This window comes from Scylla paramamosain, chromosome 11 (genome assembly GCF_035594125.1).
Source record: "Scylla paramamosain isolate STU-SP2022 chromosome 11, ASM3559412v1, whole genome shotgun sequence".
NCBI classification, from domain to species: Eukaryota; Metazoa; Arthropoda; class Malacostraca; order Decapoda; family Portunidae; genus Scylla; species Scylla paramamosain.
The window spans coordinates 28,233,036-28,250,472 of record NC_087161.1 but is presented as its reverse complement, the minus strand read 5'-3'; the positions used below and the strand labels follow the sequence as shown (position 1 = coordinate 28,250,472).

The 17,437-nt window shown below is 40.7% G+C and overlaps 2 protein-coding genes across 2 annotated transcripts; one reads left to right on the top strand and one right to left on the bottom strand.

The window, feature by feature from the left end:
• Positions 1-234: 234 nt before the first annotated feature.
• LOC135105189 (rab proteins geranylgeranyltransferase component A-like) lies at positions 235-8,411 on the bottom strand. Its single transcript, XM_064013278.1, has 13 exons — positions 8,047-8,411; positions 7,178-7,244; positions 6,745-6,842; positions 6,235-6,325; positions 5,650-6,007; positions 5,272-5,327; positions 4,397-4,587; positions 3,995-4,217; positions 3,289-3,504; positions 2,893-3,017; positions 2,120-2,253; positions 1,726-1,827; positions 235-1,517 (listed from the first exon to the last, which is right to left on the bottom strand). The coding sequence occupies exons 1-13, from the start codon at positions 8,093-8,095 to the stop codon at positions 1,236-1,238; spliced, it is 1,992 nt and encodes a 663-aa protein (XP_063869348.1). The 5' UTR covers positions 8,096-8,411; the 3' UTR covers positions 235-1,235.
• A 283-nt stretch (positions 8,412-8,694) lies between these two features.
• On the top strand, positions 8,695-16,059 carry LOC135105190 (protein XRP2-like). Its single transcript, XM_064013279.1, has 7 exons — positions 8,695-8,854; positions 10,187-10,396; positions 11,051-11,223; positions 11,543-11,699; positions 12,072-12,228; positions 12,562-12,717; positions 13,335-16,059. The coding sequence occupies exons 1-7, from the start codon at positions 8,781-8,783 to the stop codon at positions 13,434-13,436; spliced, it is 1,029 nt and encodes a 342-aa protein (XP_063869349.1). The 5' UTR covers positions 8,695-8,780; the 3' UTR covers positions 13,437-16,059.
• Positions 16,060-17,437: the final 1,378 nt, after the last annotated feature.

Sequence of the window (17,437 nt, the reverse complement as noted above, 5' to 3'; positions counted from 1 at the left end):
ACATTTCTTCAGTTAAAGCTTTTTATTTAAATAAGGGCATATAAGCCATACTGTATACAAATTGTAACAGCATGTATAACATCCACATAAATAGACTTGACTCTTCGCCAAGCAATGTTCACCAAGCAATGCCACAAACAGTATCATTAATTTAATATCTATAGTGTTTACTGTGTTATCACAATTAGTTGTGGGTGTAGTAATATACCCTTCATGTATGAGAGAGAGAGAGAGAGAGAGAGAGAGAGAGAGAGAGAGAGAGAGAGAGAGAGAGAGAGAGAGAGAGAGAGAGAGAGAGAGAGAGAGAGAGAGAGAGAGAGAGAGGAATGTTTTCAAAATGTAATAATGGATGAGGAGAGATCATTCTTAAAACCAATAAAACTGTACAAATAAGTGAGCTGTCTGTTCTACCACTTACCTTTCAATTAATTAATAAATAGTAAAATCATTAAGTACTAAAAGCTGTTTATCTACAAGAATGAGAGAAAGAAAGAGTTCATACACATACACATATATTGATGCTGAGTCATTTGAAACAATAGCTTAACATTTTCCTAATGAAAGCTCTTCAGGCAATGAAAAACCTCACCAGGATCAAGGCTGCACTTCAAGCATAAGACACCTTAAGTAAAGACAATTCCTTGCTCTTACTCCGGACACAATGGCAGTGTCTCAGAATGCTCTCACATGCACACATAATTTCTGTTCCTTTAAATCAAGTATCTAAGCAACATTTAAAGCACAATGTTTAGCTTTTCCTCAAGAAAAACATACCAAATTTCACCCTCAACCTATATCTGTGGGTATGAACTTACTGGTGATGATCTTTATTTAGTTTTCTACATTTTTCACTGTGCACAATGTAATACATTAGATAAAGACATTTAATTTATGCAATGAAAGGTTTATGGGAACTATACCTGTCATCTCCCTATTAAATATATATTTTCATGAGAGACATCAAGACCTTCTGGAGCTTTGGAAAGTCATGGTTGGTTTTGGAATATTGGAGTGGCATTAGCATGATTATTTACTTTCATTACTTCCTCATAAATAAATCCACACACACACACACACACACACACACACACACACACACACACACACACACACACACACACACACACACACTGCAGATTTGGATAGGTTCTTTCAATGCTCTTCACATATGAGGAAAATTAATGGATTCATGTTCTAGCAGCCCTGCCCTTCCACTTCCCACTGCCACCTCCAGCTTACTCTTTTACCTCTTCACTTTCACCCTGTTCCTTAGCTATTTCTTCTTTTTCTTGCTCCTTCTCAGTCTGTTCCTTAACTTCTAATACCTGTTCTGTTTTCTCTGCTTCCTTTCCCTGGCCTTCAACACCATCACCCTTCCCCTCAGCACTGTCATCCCCCTCAAAGGTGTCTCCCTGCTTGGGCTCTGTTCCTTGGTTGTCAAAGGCAATCTCCTCTGGGTCTGGGGCACGAGGTAGGAACTCCTCTCCAGGGAACATGCGCCCAAAGATTGAACGAGCCTGCAGAGGAAGTGAGAGAAGTGAAGTTGTTTACAGCTGTCATGCATCAAATGAGTAGCTTCGTAAATGAGATTTGAACTGTGTTGATGTAAGAGGATACTAAAATGTATGAAAATATGGTCTCTGATGACTGGAGGTAATGCTGTACATGGAGGAGAGTGGGTGTCAGATATATCAGCATACTGACAGAAAGGTTGCTGTTGCTCACCTGTTCAATAGCCAAATCATAGTCCAGATCAGTGTTGGGACCTGGACACAGATAAAGGTTTCCAGGCATGCTCGTTTCTAGGTCACATCCACTGTGGTCAACCTGAAATATATTCATAGTATCACTTCAAACATACAAATCAATGAGCATCAGTCAAAACAATGAGCCAGAAACTCTCTTGATCTCTATCTTCTGGTGCAACACACAAAAAGACACACACATACACACTGATGAAGTTGCGTGTGCAGGGAACATTCATAGCTTTAAAGATAAATATGACAAATTCGTTTTAAAAGAGAAGACACTATGAGCTTGAGTCCTCTAAAGATACAATTAGAAATGAACAATTAGGTAAGAACACACAAACCACTTCTAGAGCAGGGCCAAGCCTCACCTGGTTGAAGTAGAGGCTCCACACAATCCTTGGCTTGCTGCTGGTGTCATCTGCCTCTGTGGTCAGCAGGCGCTCCACAACCACCCGCAAGTCACTCTCTGCATCCGTCCCCTGGCAGGTCATGTGCACACAGTCTGTTCATGAGATAAAGGATCATATTCTGAAACACTTCTATCCACACCTCCACTATTTTCAAAAGGCTGTACTTGAAGTGACAAGGATTTTCAAGTGTGTTTTTACAATTCTAGTGACAGATTAATATTTCTATGTTATTAACACTCATGAGAACCCAGCTAATTATCTCATTAGCCTTAGTAAATAGTCGTGATTAGAAAGCGAAGGATTTCTGGATATGAGTCAAAGACTGTAAGAGGTATTTCTCATTCCACACTCACTGAATTCCAAAGCTTTTAAAAAAAAATACATTCTATTTGGCCTCCTACTGTAAAAAGTATTGGGGTATATCACTCAAATATGTCTCTTGATATTCATGCCATTTATATTTGTCAAAAATCATACCAGATCTGTTCTATGACTTGCCAAAACTCAGCTCCAAGTATACTGCTTATCCAAGTCTTGTTGCAGCTCCTTACAGTAGTCAACACTCACAAAGAACCTCATCAGTTTAACATCATCTGGTAATATATATATGTAGTAACTCAGCTGTTCTGACTCATCATTGACATAAACCAAAATTATTACTGAGTGTGTGTGTGTGTGTTTAAACTATAGCTTCTTAAGTATCTGCAGCAGTGTGGTGGAGAGGTACTCACACAAGTCCTTGGGGCACACGTGAGTCCCAGGTCCCACCTCCAACACTGTGACTGGAATCGGGTTGCCTTCCTTAGCAGGGACACGCAACAATGTCAGCTGCTCCTTCTCGTGAGGCAGGATGGATCTAGTATGGACAGCTAAAGTAAATTTTCTATCTATTAAATGATCAATCAGTTATTTCCTAAATAGACACAGGGAATATGGCAGCAGTGTTCTTCCAGCCAGCAAGGGTTTCTCCATCACAGAGGGAAAACCTTTTGTTAGTTGTGAGATCAGCCATAACTGTTACCATTACTAGTTCACCATTTACAATGAAAAGCAATGACTGAAACAACTTTTACTCAATCAAAATTCAATCAGTATGCGCCCGACAGGTAACGTTAATATCTACCAACCTATCAGTGAGGAAGACAGCACGTGACACCCCTTGAGTTGATCCATCCCGGGGAAGGTAGTCTCTGGGTGCATGAGAGGCACTCATCACCAGGTGGTTGCAGGTGAACCTTTGGCCTTCTGACAGCAAACCTCGACAGGTATGAGAGGGTGAGTGCACCACCAGGGAAGAAACAGGCTTGCGCAGGATGTAGATACCCTCAAAGACAGCACATAATCTGCAAAGGAGATGTTTTTTGTGACCATGAAATAAATACTGAAATCACCAATCTACAGACCTACAGACTTTCTACTGAATGACATGTATATGTAACTACCAGATACATGAGAAAAATTTTATGTTGCAATTAGCCTCTTTTGGTCTCCAGCTCTTCATACATCACAATCATTCCCATGTCACTAAATGGAAAACTAACAAATATGTGAGTGGATGCATATCTCTATAGTTCCATCAAGAGTTCCACCTGAGGACACAACCATGTGAACATGTAAATGTGCTGGACTGCCTGATTTAGGAAGAAAACACCAAGTTGTTGGTTTTTCTTTTCTAAATACCTATAGGCAGACTTTGCAGAAGCTTCACATCACAATTTTCATTAATTACAATACTATCACAAAAAAAAAAAATATTCAGGCATAGAATATAGAATCAACTACCACAAGGGAGCTTAAGTTGATAGTGATCGTCACACACCACTCCAGACTAACCTGCAAAATGCCTGGGGCAACTCTCCACTGCCATACATGGAGAAGAGGAATGGAGTGGTTCCATAGCGGCCCAGGCTGGTGAGGAAGGCTCGGGTGCGCTCCAGTCCCTCTTTGCACCCAGCCCCTTCCCCAACCATGCCAATGGCTTCCGTAACAAAGTGGATGAGGTTGTCCGTCAGCTTCTTGGAACGCAGGAAGTCCACGAAGGGTTTGTCAAGGTGCTCTGTATGATGAAGAAAGAGTAAGTAAAAATTTCTGAGGAAATAATGAAGTAGTTGTTGCTACAAAAATACATAGGCATAAAATGTAATGAAAAATTCCTAGCTTTTTTTTTCCTAACTGCTGTTATATCCACATACTTCATCAAACAGTTTACCCCTCAAGTGCTACTGATGCCCTTACCCTCCAGCTGTTCTGGGTGACGATCATACTGGTGACAGAATTCTAGGAACTTCATGAGAAGGCGTTTCTCTACCAGGGTGACAGCAGAGGTGGTGAACACATCACTACGGGAACATGGCACCACAAGCAGGTTGCCCTCGTCCCCTCCAAGCCAGGTCAACACCCGGGAAATGCACTTGAACTCCACATACCTGAAGGACAAGAAACTGATTAAGCAGGAATGTCATGATGATGGGACTAAGCTACTTCCCTATTTATTTAAGTCTCCTCCTTTTGCCGTTTCCTTAGAGTGAGGGGTTGATGCCATGTACAAGTCTCCTTCAGTTCTTTCTGTCCCTTGCACCTTCCTCTGTGACTCATCCTTTGCAGCTGTTCCCCAATTCCATCCATCTCACTTACTGTCTTCTCCTTGATCTTTTTCCCTTAACTGGTTTTCTCCAGGCTCTTTTAATCAGTTCCTGGTCTTCTCTTCTTATTATGTGACCAAACCATTCCTATACATTTCAGTACCAAGTCTTAAGCATTGAAATCCAAGCTAGATGATCTTTTAGGATGTCAAAGTCAAGGTAGCATTACCCATTCATTGTAACACTGCTGGAACAAAACTACAAGTCTGCCCTTCCCTTCCCTTCATGTAACTGCTTTATGATATTCTATGCCAGTCTTGAGTAGAATATGCAAATACTTCACTCATACTATTCTTATGCCCTTCCAAACATACTCAGTCACACATACACATATACTGTCAGACATCAGTACTGTGCAGTCTTCTCTCTCTCTCTCTCTCTCTCTCTCTCTCTCTCTCTCTCTCTCTCTCTCTCTCTCTCTCTCTCTCTCTCTCTCTCTCTCTCTCTCTCTCTCAGTCCCATCCTTACCTGGCAATGTTGGAGGATATAAGGAGCTCCACCATGGGCCCCTGGGAGTAAAGCAGCTGGAAACATAAGGCAAATGATATTTACATTTTGATGTCAGTGGAAAGACTTGATATTCTTCCACAGCCCCTGAACCTTTCAGTCCTCCTCTGTTTATTATCTACCCTAATAATTACCAGTCTGTGTGCCAATGTTATTTCCTTGAAGTAATATGAACATTTTCCTAAATAAAGAGCCTTGATATTATTCTAATGCATTGTTGTTATTTGTCTTTATCCTTGGTATCTAATGATGAATGCTGTACTCTTCTGTTTAGTTTACATAACCTTATTGAGTGTTCCCTCACAAAGAAACATTCAATACACACAGGTTCAGGCTCACCTTGGGGGCCAAGTCCAGATTGAATTTTCTACTAAGATTCAAAAGTTCTTCCTGAGACCATTCTTTTTTCCCTCCACTTTCCTCCTTTTCAGATTTCATTGTGGTACTATCTTGGGTTTGATCTGCTTGAGGCATTTCCTGTGCTACACCCTGTGCTGTGGCCTCCACTGCATCTTGAGCTGTGTCCTGAGGCATGGCCTGCACTGCATCTTGTGCTGTGTCCTGAGGTGTTGCTGGTGGAGTGTCTGGTGTGCCTGTCACCTGTGTGCTCTCACCACCACTGCCTTCCTCCTTGACAACTTGCTCAACTGGAGCAGCTGCAGCAGGCTCTGGTGAGGGACTCGGCAGGGGCTCCTTTCTATAAAGATATAAAATAGCCAATGTACTGAGTGTGTGTGTGTGTGTGTGTGTGTGTGTGTGTGTGTGTGTGTGTGTGTATGTGTACTTTGTCTCAGCTAACCTCTTTCCACAGATGTAAAGACATACAGATAGGAAAACAGCCTTGTCACCTAGTGCAAGTGTCTTACGCAGAGGCAAGGCAGCATCAGCATGCATCACAAGACTGAGGGCAGCAAGTGTACTCACGGGACATGCCAGGTCTGCCTCACTCCAGAGTAATCCTCAGACGGGTTGGCCACACCAACAAGCTGCTCCCCTTCCTCCAGTTCACAGTCCCCTGCACAAGACAAAGGAGTGATGCACATTAGAAACAGTGACAATTACATTACCTAAGTAAAACTTGCACCAGCAAATGCTGTGTTTATAGTGGAGGAAGCAGTAAGAATCCTGAAGACAGTAGCTGATCACCAGATCCATCCAACACAATTGTAACAAAAATAAGGGCACAAGATTTTAAGCTCCAGCTATATGTGTTCTCAGGGCAGTGTGGACACTGTTTCCTATCTAGGAATATCACTCAAGAAATAGTGTCTTACCTATGTATCTTAAAAGCCTAGTGCACTTGTGGAACTTTCCCTCAGGGCAGCAGCTGTGTCAAAACAGCCTCCTTTCCTAAAGAATCCATAGGATAAATCTATTTTAGCTCACATATGCAACTAAAACAATAACTACATATATAGTTTGGAGATCACAAACCTGGAGGGGTTGGGGCAGGTGTGGTTGTGACCTCATCCACCCACTGCTGTGCCCCTTTCAAGGTAAATGATGCCCACTGGACCCCATAGTAGTCATTCCTGTAGGATGAAGAGTCAGAGTTACATCACTGGCAGAAAGGTGATGTGAATACATAATGAGTCACTAATCAGTCAACACATTAAAATATTTGTGTATAAATGAAGTGTAAAGGAAACACTGGTGGCACAGGTCAACACTCAATATGGAAACACTGTTCACCTTATCCCATAGTTACACACAAAAATAGAACTACACCAAAAACTAATGCCAAAGTCCTGAAGGTATAAGATGGAAAGGACAAATTTTTACAATCTAAGGAAACAGTTTCAAAAATTTTTATAAAACTCTAGCACCAATTCCAATATTAATAAAACCACAATAAAAAATGACTCACTTATCAATATGAAGTACTTTCTTGCCAACGCGTGCTGCTGCTGCTGCGACCACACACTCCACCAGCCCTGGGGACATGCACCACCAATCAGAGGCTTTATCAACAACAAGAAATAGTACATATCAAATGCCAGTCTCATAGAATAAACCCTTTCATTCTGGGCATTTCCAACCCAATATATATACAGAGTTTTCCCAAGAGTACAGCAGTAAGGAGAAGATTAACTAAATATTTCACACCTTTCAAGCATGAGCCATCCACCTCCTCTCCCCCATTTCTCCCTCCTTTTCCCACTAACAGTAAGCATAGAATAGTTACACAAACAGCTTAGTAAGGGCCTCAAGATCTATTGCTGTTTGGATCTCCTTTGTATTCATTTTGCATTTTTCTTAAATAGAATGGAGGGTGGAGAAGGTAAAGAATGAGCGGGGTTAAGGTGGAAGAGGAGGAGGAGGAGGAGGAGGAGGAGGAGGAGGAGGAGGAGGAGGAGGAGGAGGAGGAGGAGGAGGAAGTGGAAGAAGAAGAAGAAGAAGAAGAAGAAGAAGAAGAAGAAGAAGAAGAAGAGAGAGAGAGAGAGAGAGAGAGAGAGAGAGAGAGAGAGAGAGAGAGAGAGAGAGAGAGAGAGAGAGAGAGAGAGAGAGAGAGGGAGAGAGAGGGAGAGAGAGAGTGGGGGTTTTGGGGGGCAGGATCTGACCTTACGCGGTCTTCTTTCTTTAAGTCAACTGAAGCTTTTACATGCCGATAAGTTAATCCCCCGAAGATCACAATAAGCGGAAAGCTGCGTGAAATAGGGGATGCTGCGGGTTCGTGACTTATGGCGTGACTAAAGATGAGTCATGCAGGTAAGAGAATAATTAACAGCAACTCACCTGTCCCCACCACAATCACCTCATACTGCGTGGGCAAATCATCATCCATCTTGCTGAATATATTTCTCTTCCCCCTTAGAGTGACGCTGTGTTCATACCCTGCAGCCCTGGCTCAGTGAAGAGGGGGAGGGGGTGGAGTCTGTGCGTAGTGACTGGCACCTCGGGTTTTCTATCTCTCCTGCTTCTTCTTGTGATCCGTTCCGCTTCGTATTGTATTAGCTCTTCTCCTGCACTTGTCTCTTGGGTTTTATGCTGGCTACCTTCTCTCCCAGGGCTTAGTTAAGAGTGCATCAGCTCAGCCTGTCAGGGAGTGTCTCAGAATGTCACGGTAGTGGTTTGTTGTGACTCCTTGGATCATCTCGACCTAGGGTGCGGTTTTCTCTACCTTTCTTCATCTCAACCCACGGTATTCCTCGGGTTTTATAAAAACAACAGCAGTATCCAGGACAATTAAATAAGAATATAAATAATTCCTATAATCATCCTATTACCTGGTATTTCTCCTCTCTTAGCTTCAGTCGCAAAAAATCCACATAGGTAGGAGTAATATATTAAACACCTACCTTTATCTCCAGGAATACATGCATTAAATACGATGGAAAAATACAAAGATGCTTTATTTATTTTATTTTATTTCATAAAAAGCCCAAATAGTGGAGTTTCAGACCTTAGAGTTGCATGTTGTTCAATCACCAAAAATTCTTCGCGGGAAAAGTGTTACGGTGCGAGGCAGGATGGGGTGTGTCCAGAGCAGCGGGCGGGAAGAGGCGGCAGGGAAGGTCGAGGAGCCTCCCAAAGCTTATTCATGGTGAGGAAAGGTTGCTGCAGAGGGTGTGGGTGGCTTGTGGTTCTGAGATGCACGGGTGTGAGTTGTGGCGAGCATGTGCCGCAGAGTTGAGGGGTTGAGCGGGGCGTGCCTTCCAATGTTTTTGTGACGGACTGAACACAAACTTGTCCTTTCAAAGCTTATTCATGATGAGGAGGAGACTGCTGCAGAGGGCATGGTCGGCTTGTAGTGTAGAGATGGGCATTCGTGGAAAATTGGGCCATTTATGCATTTCCTTTGCAGTATTACCACCTTGGACGAGCGAGGATACTGTCACGCTGGGCGGAAGAGGCTACCAGCCATGCACACCCTCCTTTTTTTTTTTTCTATCTATTAATTTACTTATTTATTTAATTTTTTTACCACAATCACCACAATCTCTTTCACTATATCAAGTTCTCTTTCTCTTTCTATTTATATCTTTCGTGGAGAGAGAAAATGGGATGCATTTCTTCTTATAGGTAACACACACACACACACACACAGACATGATGTCCATCTCACAACTTAAAAGTAATCATATCTCGTGCCTGGAAAGATAGGTAGAGGGAGAGAGAGAGAGAGAGGTATGCATTTCCTTAGGTAACACACACACACACACACACACACACACACACACTCACACTGCATAACTAGCAATTATACCGACATTTTGCAGGCCCACCCAGCCCGGGACCCCAATTCTCCATGAGTGCCTAGAGATGCACAAGTGTGAGGTGTGGCGTGCATGTGCCACAGGGTTGAGGGGCGGGGCGTGCCATCCAGTGTGTTGTGACAGGAGCCAAACCAATACTGGCACAGGGAATAACAAAATCATTGTCTAGGGTTGTGTCTGCTGCCACCTGTATGCATGCATGGGGGAGTGACACGCATGAGGTCAGGCCAGGTGAGGCATGTGTGTGTGTATGTCCCATGCTGCCCCTGCTGAGCTCCTGTGTGATCCTTGCTGCAGTACAGGACATAGGTTGTGTTCAGTACCATGGAGTTAATAAGGTGTGGATCATTATAAAAACTAAGAGAATTTTTACTAGCCTGCATTATTGATATCTGGAAATGTTTGATTATTCTTACTTGATGGGCTGCATAAAATACCACAGTAAAATAAGTCTCCAGTGCTTATTTAATATTGGTAAAAATAAGAAAGTAAAGTAATATTTGGATAAGAACTGTACCTCAAAGAGCTGATCCCCATGCCAGCCAATTCTCTTTTCTGCAGTAATTAACTTCCAGATGACTTGTGGAGCTTACACATAACAGGGTCGAGCTTCACCTTCACATACCAGTCATGTGATGCTGATCATGTGTGCCTTGCAGGGACCGGAAAGACAAAGTTGACCCGGCAGACTTCACTCTGGAGGGTCTGAGGGGAGAGGAGGCCGGAAGAGTTCCAGGGAGCATCAATGGCCAGCAGTTCATCATCCAGAATTGCCAATCTTCACATATCTTTCTCCTGGACCACATCAACACCATTACCATCGACGACTGCTCCGACTGTACTATCTTCATTGGCCCCACAACTGGCAGGTGAGATGTCTGCCTTCACTGCCTGGACACCTCACTGTAGCAACTTTCCTTCCTTGTACAGTTGAGAAAACCCTAACCTGGTGTGAGCGTGAATGATGTAAATGCAAAGCTGTGTGTGTGTCAGAGGTCTTTTTCCCTAAGGAACAACACTTTTCTTTTGCTGTCAAAATATTTCACTTTTTTTTTTTCCTATGCATTTCTTATACCAAGTTAGAGTTTTCCCATTATTATGGAAACAGATTATGTTAAAGAGCCTAAGTCTGCTTCTTTCTACTATTTAGCAGGTATTCTTAATGTGTACTGTGATACACCATTAGCAGAATATGACAGTGTAGGTGAAGAGTTCAAAATTTGTGTGGTTATATTTTAAAATCAGATTAGTAACATGTTCAGGTATTTTTTATGTTGTTGTAAATGTAAAACAACAAGATGATAGAATGAAAAGGCTAAGCTATGAGATGAATGAATGCTTAAAAAAAATAAAGCAATAAAAAAGAAGGAAGGTAATTGTGGAGACATAAAAATGCAGTAACTCTAAACCAGTTTTTAAAACAAAGAATTTACCCCTTCATTATATTATGGAAGCATTAAATATATGACTTGTGCAGTTCAGTTCCTTCACCATCAATAGTAATGCTGATAGTGATATTGCAGTGTGTTTGTGAGGGACTGTCAGGAGTGTGTGGTGGTGGGTGCATGTGGCCAGTTCAGGACTCGAGACTGTTGCCGCCTAGAGGTGTATCTGCTGTGCCAGACTCAGCCCATCATTGAGGCCTCCAGCAAGATGAAGTTTGGCTGCTTCCAAGCTTTTTATCCACAACTCAAGGGTAGGGACATTATTTATCTTGCTTTGTTGACTCCTCATCCTCATCTTTTACTTCCTTCTTCTCGTTTTTCCTTCTTCTCCTTCTCCCATTATTATTATTATTATTATTATTATCATTATTATTATTATTATTATTGTTGTTGTTATTGTTGTTATTGTTGTTGTTGTTGTTATCATTATAGTCCATTTTCCAGTCTCATTACAAATCACTATCAGAATTTTGCTGCTACTAATGTGCAAATAATATAACAGGGAGGGATGCTACTGTTATATGAATCCACACTTCATTGAAATTGCTGTATAGTTGGTTTTGTCTCTAGACCACTTCAGCAAGGCCAGTCTAAGTGTGTTCAACAACAACTGGTCCAATGTGTATGACTTCACGCCAGTGGATGGAGAGACCAACTGGAGCACCATCACTCAGCCCTCTGCCCTGCCCCATGCATTCCCCTTGCCCAGGTCCCAGCTCCTTGCCAGGTGATTTCAGCAGTGCTTTGTACACATTCAGGTTCAGGTTCAAAAGTCCGGAAATGTTCAGTCACCACCAATGAGATCTTAATCTTCAGGCAAACTTGAAATACAGAAAATACTGTATAATATCTGAACAAAAATAGAAATTTACCCATGCTGGACCTTGTTATCCAAGCTAGAATGTGACTGTATGTGATCCAGCTAACTGTTTAGTGTGGTATGAGGAAAGAGTGAAGCATGTGTGAGGCTAGAGATGAACTGATAGCACTCACTGTTGGTGCCAGGCTGGGTAATAGAGAGGCATGAAAAAAATGCTATAGGATGGAGTTAAACTAAGTTATGCATAGAGTGGTGTGAGGCAGGTTGAATTCTTTCCAGTGTGGGGCTGAGTGTGGAGGAAGAGTCCAGTGTGGTGCCCTACACACTGGGGTCACCTCAGTATCATGGGCAGGAAGCTGCCCTCGTCATCCTTTTCCATGACAATGATCAACACCACAAGGCCACCGCATTCATTGCTGCCCTTAGGAGTCAGGTGGTGAGTACTCTGCATATGTTGTCCTTATCACAAGTCCTGGTTTCATAGCCGAAATTACCAGTCTCAGGATCCTTATAGTACATTATTATATAATCTTGAACTCAAATATACCATAAAAAATATGATATACTAATACTAACAAAAGATCCCTTTTGAAGAAAAGTGTTGCATATATATATTTTTTTCATTTATTTATTTATTTATTTTTTATTGTATGCTGTATAGATGTGATCTTGAGGAACATGGCAGAGTTGACAAACTTAAGCAGGAGACTCCATCATTCCTTCTCATGTGACTTGGTAAGCTGATGTATGCTTGTACTTCCCTCCTCAGGTGAACTGTAGAATTCAGCACAGCCGAGAGGTGAAGATGGAGGCAGTGGATGCAGTGCGAGTGTTTCAAGGCAGTGAGCACAAGGCTGCCGTGAGTCAGGGTCCTGTCATTGCCCTCCTGTGTCTGGGCACTGGTGTGCACCAGGCATGCACTACAGTGAGTTTCTCCTTCAGTAATTTGTTAGGCTCCAAATTCTTTATCTGAATAACTTGTGGTATAGGAATATAATCATAATGAAAACATTTTTGATAACTTCAAAAAAATTGTAGAAAATTACAATAGTAGGTTCAGGGGGCATTTGCAGAACTAAAAGATTTGAAGGTTGTTTAAAAGTTTTATAAAGATATTAAGAAAACATTACTTTGTAAAGTCAGCTTGACCTCAAGAAAACATTGAAGTCTCTCATCAATAATAGTGTTTATCAATCTTTCAAATGATTCTGTGAAAAATACAAGGAAGCTTTTTTTTTTTTTTTTTTTTTTTTTTTTTTTTTTAATTAGACTATCTCTCAGTGAGCCAGGCTAATGTACTCACAAGATTGGACTGTTGAGAATTGATCCGATAGATACGAGTTGGATGGAATTCAAAATATGTCAGTTGTAATTTACTTCATCAATGATTCTTTGACACCTAACTAAAAAAAAAGGCTTTGCTAATTAAATTAGCTTTTCTTTATTCACAAGTACTTGGTAATGTGGTTTTGAATAGAAAGTAACATTTGTGGCAGTATTAACAAAAATGGTTCTCAATGTGTCTTCCCTCTGCTGTGACAGTTGGCACGTGACATGGGGGCCTACGTCACTCCAGACTCCAGCATTGGCCTCAGGCAGATTGACTCCTTCTTTTCATATGCCTCCATGAGTATGACCATGTGAATCCCTACTCATGCTAAGCACCAGTGGACCAAGGGTGTACCACAGCTGCTGCTGCTGCTGCTGCTGGGGAAGTAATGTAGGTGGAGTTCCCTAAATTATTTTCTGTGCACTCATCTTGAAGTAATATTTTCTGATGGTTGTTTTTCTCTGTTTAAATTATTTCTGTTTACTGTTTGGTTTCTTTAAGTTTAGTACACACTGTGTGTGTTAAAAGATCGATGCTAGAAGTCACAGAATAATTGCCTTCAACTATTCTGTGGAGCCTCACAAAGACAAGTGATATTTGTGTGGTTAGTTACAAAAGTTACTTGACAGGAAAATACTCTAGAGCCCCTGCATTTGTGATGATTTGGTTTAGTGATCTCTCATGTAGCTGAAAGATGTGATTAGATAATGCACTATGCTGGATATGTACATCAGTATATGACTGAGTGAAACGGTTTATTGTTCTATATGTTTTTGTGTAATTGACAGATGGACACACCATTAATCCAGAAAGTCATAGAGTACACATATCTTTCTTCCATACCTTTTCTCTTCGCTTTTTCATAATTTACAATAGAAGACATTGATCATGTGAATTGTGTGTCAAGATGAGAGAAGAGGTGGAAGTTCTATCCCATTCTCTCCTCAACACTGTCAGGGTGAAGGAGAGCAGATGGCATGAAGGTGAGGATAGATATCCTGATGCTGTGAATTTTATTCCCATGCTGGTGGAAGTCATGGCTAGCATATGCCTTGCATTGTTTCTTTTCCCAGGAACCATGAAAAGGTGACTTATTTCCATTGTTTAATTTTCAAGAAAAGACATTAGGCTTATAGGTTGCTCACTTCAGCATATCTAGGAGAACTTGAAGCCACAGCATTAGAAATTGTAAATCTAAATGAAGCACACACTGAACTTATTAATTTTTAATTCTCAGGCAGCATCACACACCACCAACTCTGCCAATCTATCTTCCACTTTTTTTTTTTTTTTATGTCATTATGTACAATCTTCTCGCTATTACATCTTTACCAGTCTTCCTCCACTGACATGCAAGATTTCAGGTGGCATTTTGGGGAATTATGATGTTGGGGCAGAATTAGCTCCTTTATTCACACAGGCTATTCAAATGTGAACTTGTCTTTCATATTAATCAGCTCTGCCATTCTACATGCTGTACTGTATTTGAGTTTGTGGATGCAGGGGCTCTGGTGTTTAGTTAAATTGGTTTATGTAATGTGTGCAGTACCTGAAAGGTTATATGTAGTACTTATGATACCAAAGAGAGTTAAGGATATATCAAAGAAATATCATTTTTCATTGCCACTTAGTTGATGTTTTGGGGATATACTCTGTATTTTATTTTCTATTGGGGATATACTCTATTTTATTTTATTTTTTAGTGTCACTGGGGTGGTGCAAACAGCTGTAATGTGATAGCTAGATCCGAGTCATTTCTTTGTAACGAGTATAGATTAAGTAGTATAACTGAACTGCTGTGGATGGAATTATTATAGATGCAGTCTTATAATCAGGTGATGAATTGCAAAGATATTCAATAACTAATTTAAGTTTATCACTCATCATGATTTGTGCCTCATCATTTGATAATCACAGAAATGTTTTATGCTGAACACTTCTGAGACAATATTGAACATTAGATTAAACAGGAGGTATGAAACATACAGTGTAACAACTTTGCTGTTTGCGGAATGTGCCACCACTACAGCACCAGGACACATCACTAGTCCACCTTATTATGAGCAAGACACAGTTCAGTTTGTTTGGATAGTGAGAGTGAGTGTTCAGTCTCCATTGTGTGAGGAGGGGGACCAATTGGGCATGTGTGGCATGCCTGTCTCTGCACCTGTCTTTGGGTGTACTTTGGCGTGAGTAAATAATTTTTAGTGTTTCACCTTGGGTTTGATATTCATAGCACACCACTTGAGCTAATCTTTTCTAGTCAAAAGCATTAAGTAAGACTCCTTTGAGATGCAGTGATAATCACTATTAGTGGAGGTACTTCTTTTCAGTGACACCACTGGTTTAATAATGTGTGTGTGTGTGTGTGTGTGTGTGTGTGTGTGTGTGTGTGTGTGTGTGTGTTTGCATTTTTATAATTCACTTACATGATTCAAGCAAGCTAAACTTCCTGCTGTTGTGTTCCTGTATCAGTCTCCAACTTGGTTCATAAATCATGGATGTTTCTTGCTTGCAAGATCTCCATCTCTGATCTTTTCTTGTTAAGTTAATCAGTTAAGAAAGGTAGATTTTGCAACATACTTTTAAGTAGGATATTTTGCAAGTTTTAAGGTTTTTCTACTGTTATGTGTACTAAGGTTCTTGAAGTGTGGTGATGGTTTTAAGTTCAGAATGTTATGTCCAAGGCACCATGGTGTCACTGATGTGTTGTGGATGATCTAGGTTGTGACCTTTTGTGTTTACTGCCTGGATAAACTTGCAAGGCTTTTACAGTACTCTATCCATCCATAAACTGTCCGTCCAGTGCCTCACACCTCCAGATGAATTATATTTTTTAGTAGATATATGTACTCTTGCACTGTGATAAATGCTGCTCATGCACTCTGTTTGGAGGCAACAGTGCCTGCCGTGCTACTATTAAATCTCTTTCCTTGAGATGGTGTTTTGTATTTGCTCCAGCCCATCTATGTAGTAGATATCTATAGCTAAAATCAGTTACCAGATCCAAATACCAAACCAAAAAGGATTTGGTTGGTGCTGCAAAATGACAAAAGCTAAATGAACTCTCTTTTCTCTCTCTCTCTCTCTCTCTTCATCTGTGTGAGTAATAGTACCACACCAAGAATATATGTAGGAATGCTTTGCATCATTGTGCTGGAGACTGCAGTACAACACACATACACTGGAAATTAATACAAATATTATTTTTATTTCTTTATTTCTTGGATAACTATTCTTAAATTTCTGGTAATCATGTGATCATCACTCAAATTCTTGATTGAGGCAGTCTTTTCACAACACTTCGCTCTTCATATACTTTATAATTTATAGGTAAAGACAAAAGTATTGTGATTAAGAGAAATGATGGCATGGCTCCAGGTCCCCCTCACTACAGTGAGTATTATCCCCTCAAGGGGGGGGGGGGGGGTGTCACAGTGACCAGCTGCTCATTGTTGCCTGGTTTTGCCTGGCACTTACACAATATCTTGGGTTTTGAAACAAATTGATCTAAATGGTGAAGCCATGAGGGGAAGGTGGGGATAGATCAGTTGATGGGACAGCATTCACAACTATTCTTTATCATCAGGTCAAGACGGTTACAATAGCTGTCCAGCAAGCTCTGACTGTACTACCATTAGAGATTATAGTTAGGCAAGTTAATAAATATTAGATTAAATAATTAAATAGATTAGATTATTAATTAAATAATTAAATAAATTATGTACTTTTATAAGGCAAGGCAAGAATTAATGATCTTTGAGGCATGATGCTACTGAAATTAGCATGTGAAAGTTATTAGTGACTAGCACCTGAAAGGTAACAAGATTAGCCCCTGAAAGGTAATGAGATTAGCACCTGAAAGGTAATGAGATTAAACCCTAAACCTAATGAGATTAGCACCTGAAAAGGTAATGAGATTAGCACCTAAACCTAATAAGATTACCACATGAAAGGTAATGAGATTAGAACCTAAAAATAACAAGATTAGCAGCTGAAAGATAACAAGATTAGCACCTAAACTTAGCACCTAAACCTAATAAGATTACCACATGAAAGGTAATGAGATTAGAACCTAAAAATAACAAGATTAGCAGCTGAAAGATAACGAGATTAGCACCTAAACTTAACAAGATTATCACCTGAAAGGTAATGAGATTAAACCCTAAATCTAACGAGATTAGCACCTGAAAGGTAATGAGATTAGCACCTAAAAAGATTAACACCGGAAAGGTAATGAGATTAGCACCTAAACCCAACAAGATTAGCACCTGAAAGGTAATGAGATTAGCACCTAAACCTAACAAGATTAGCA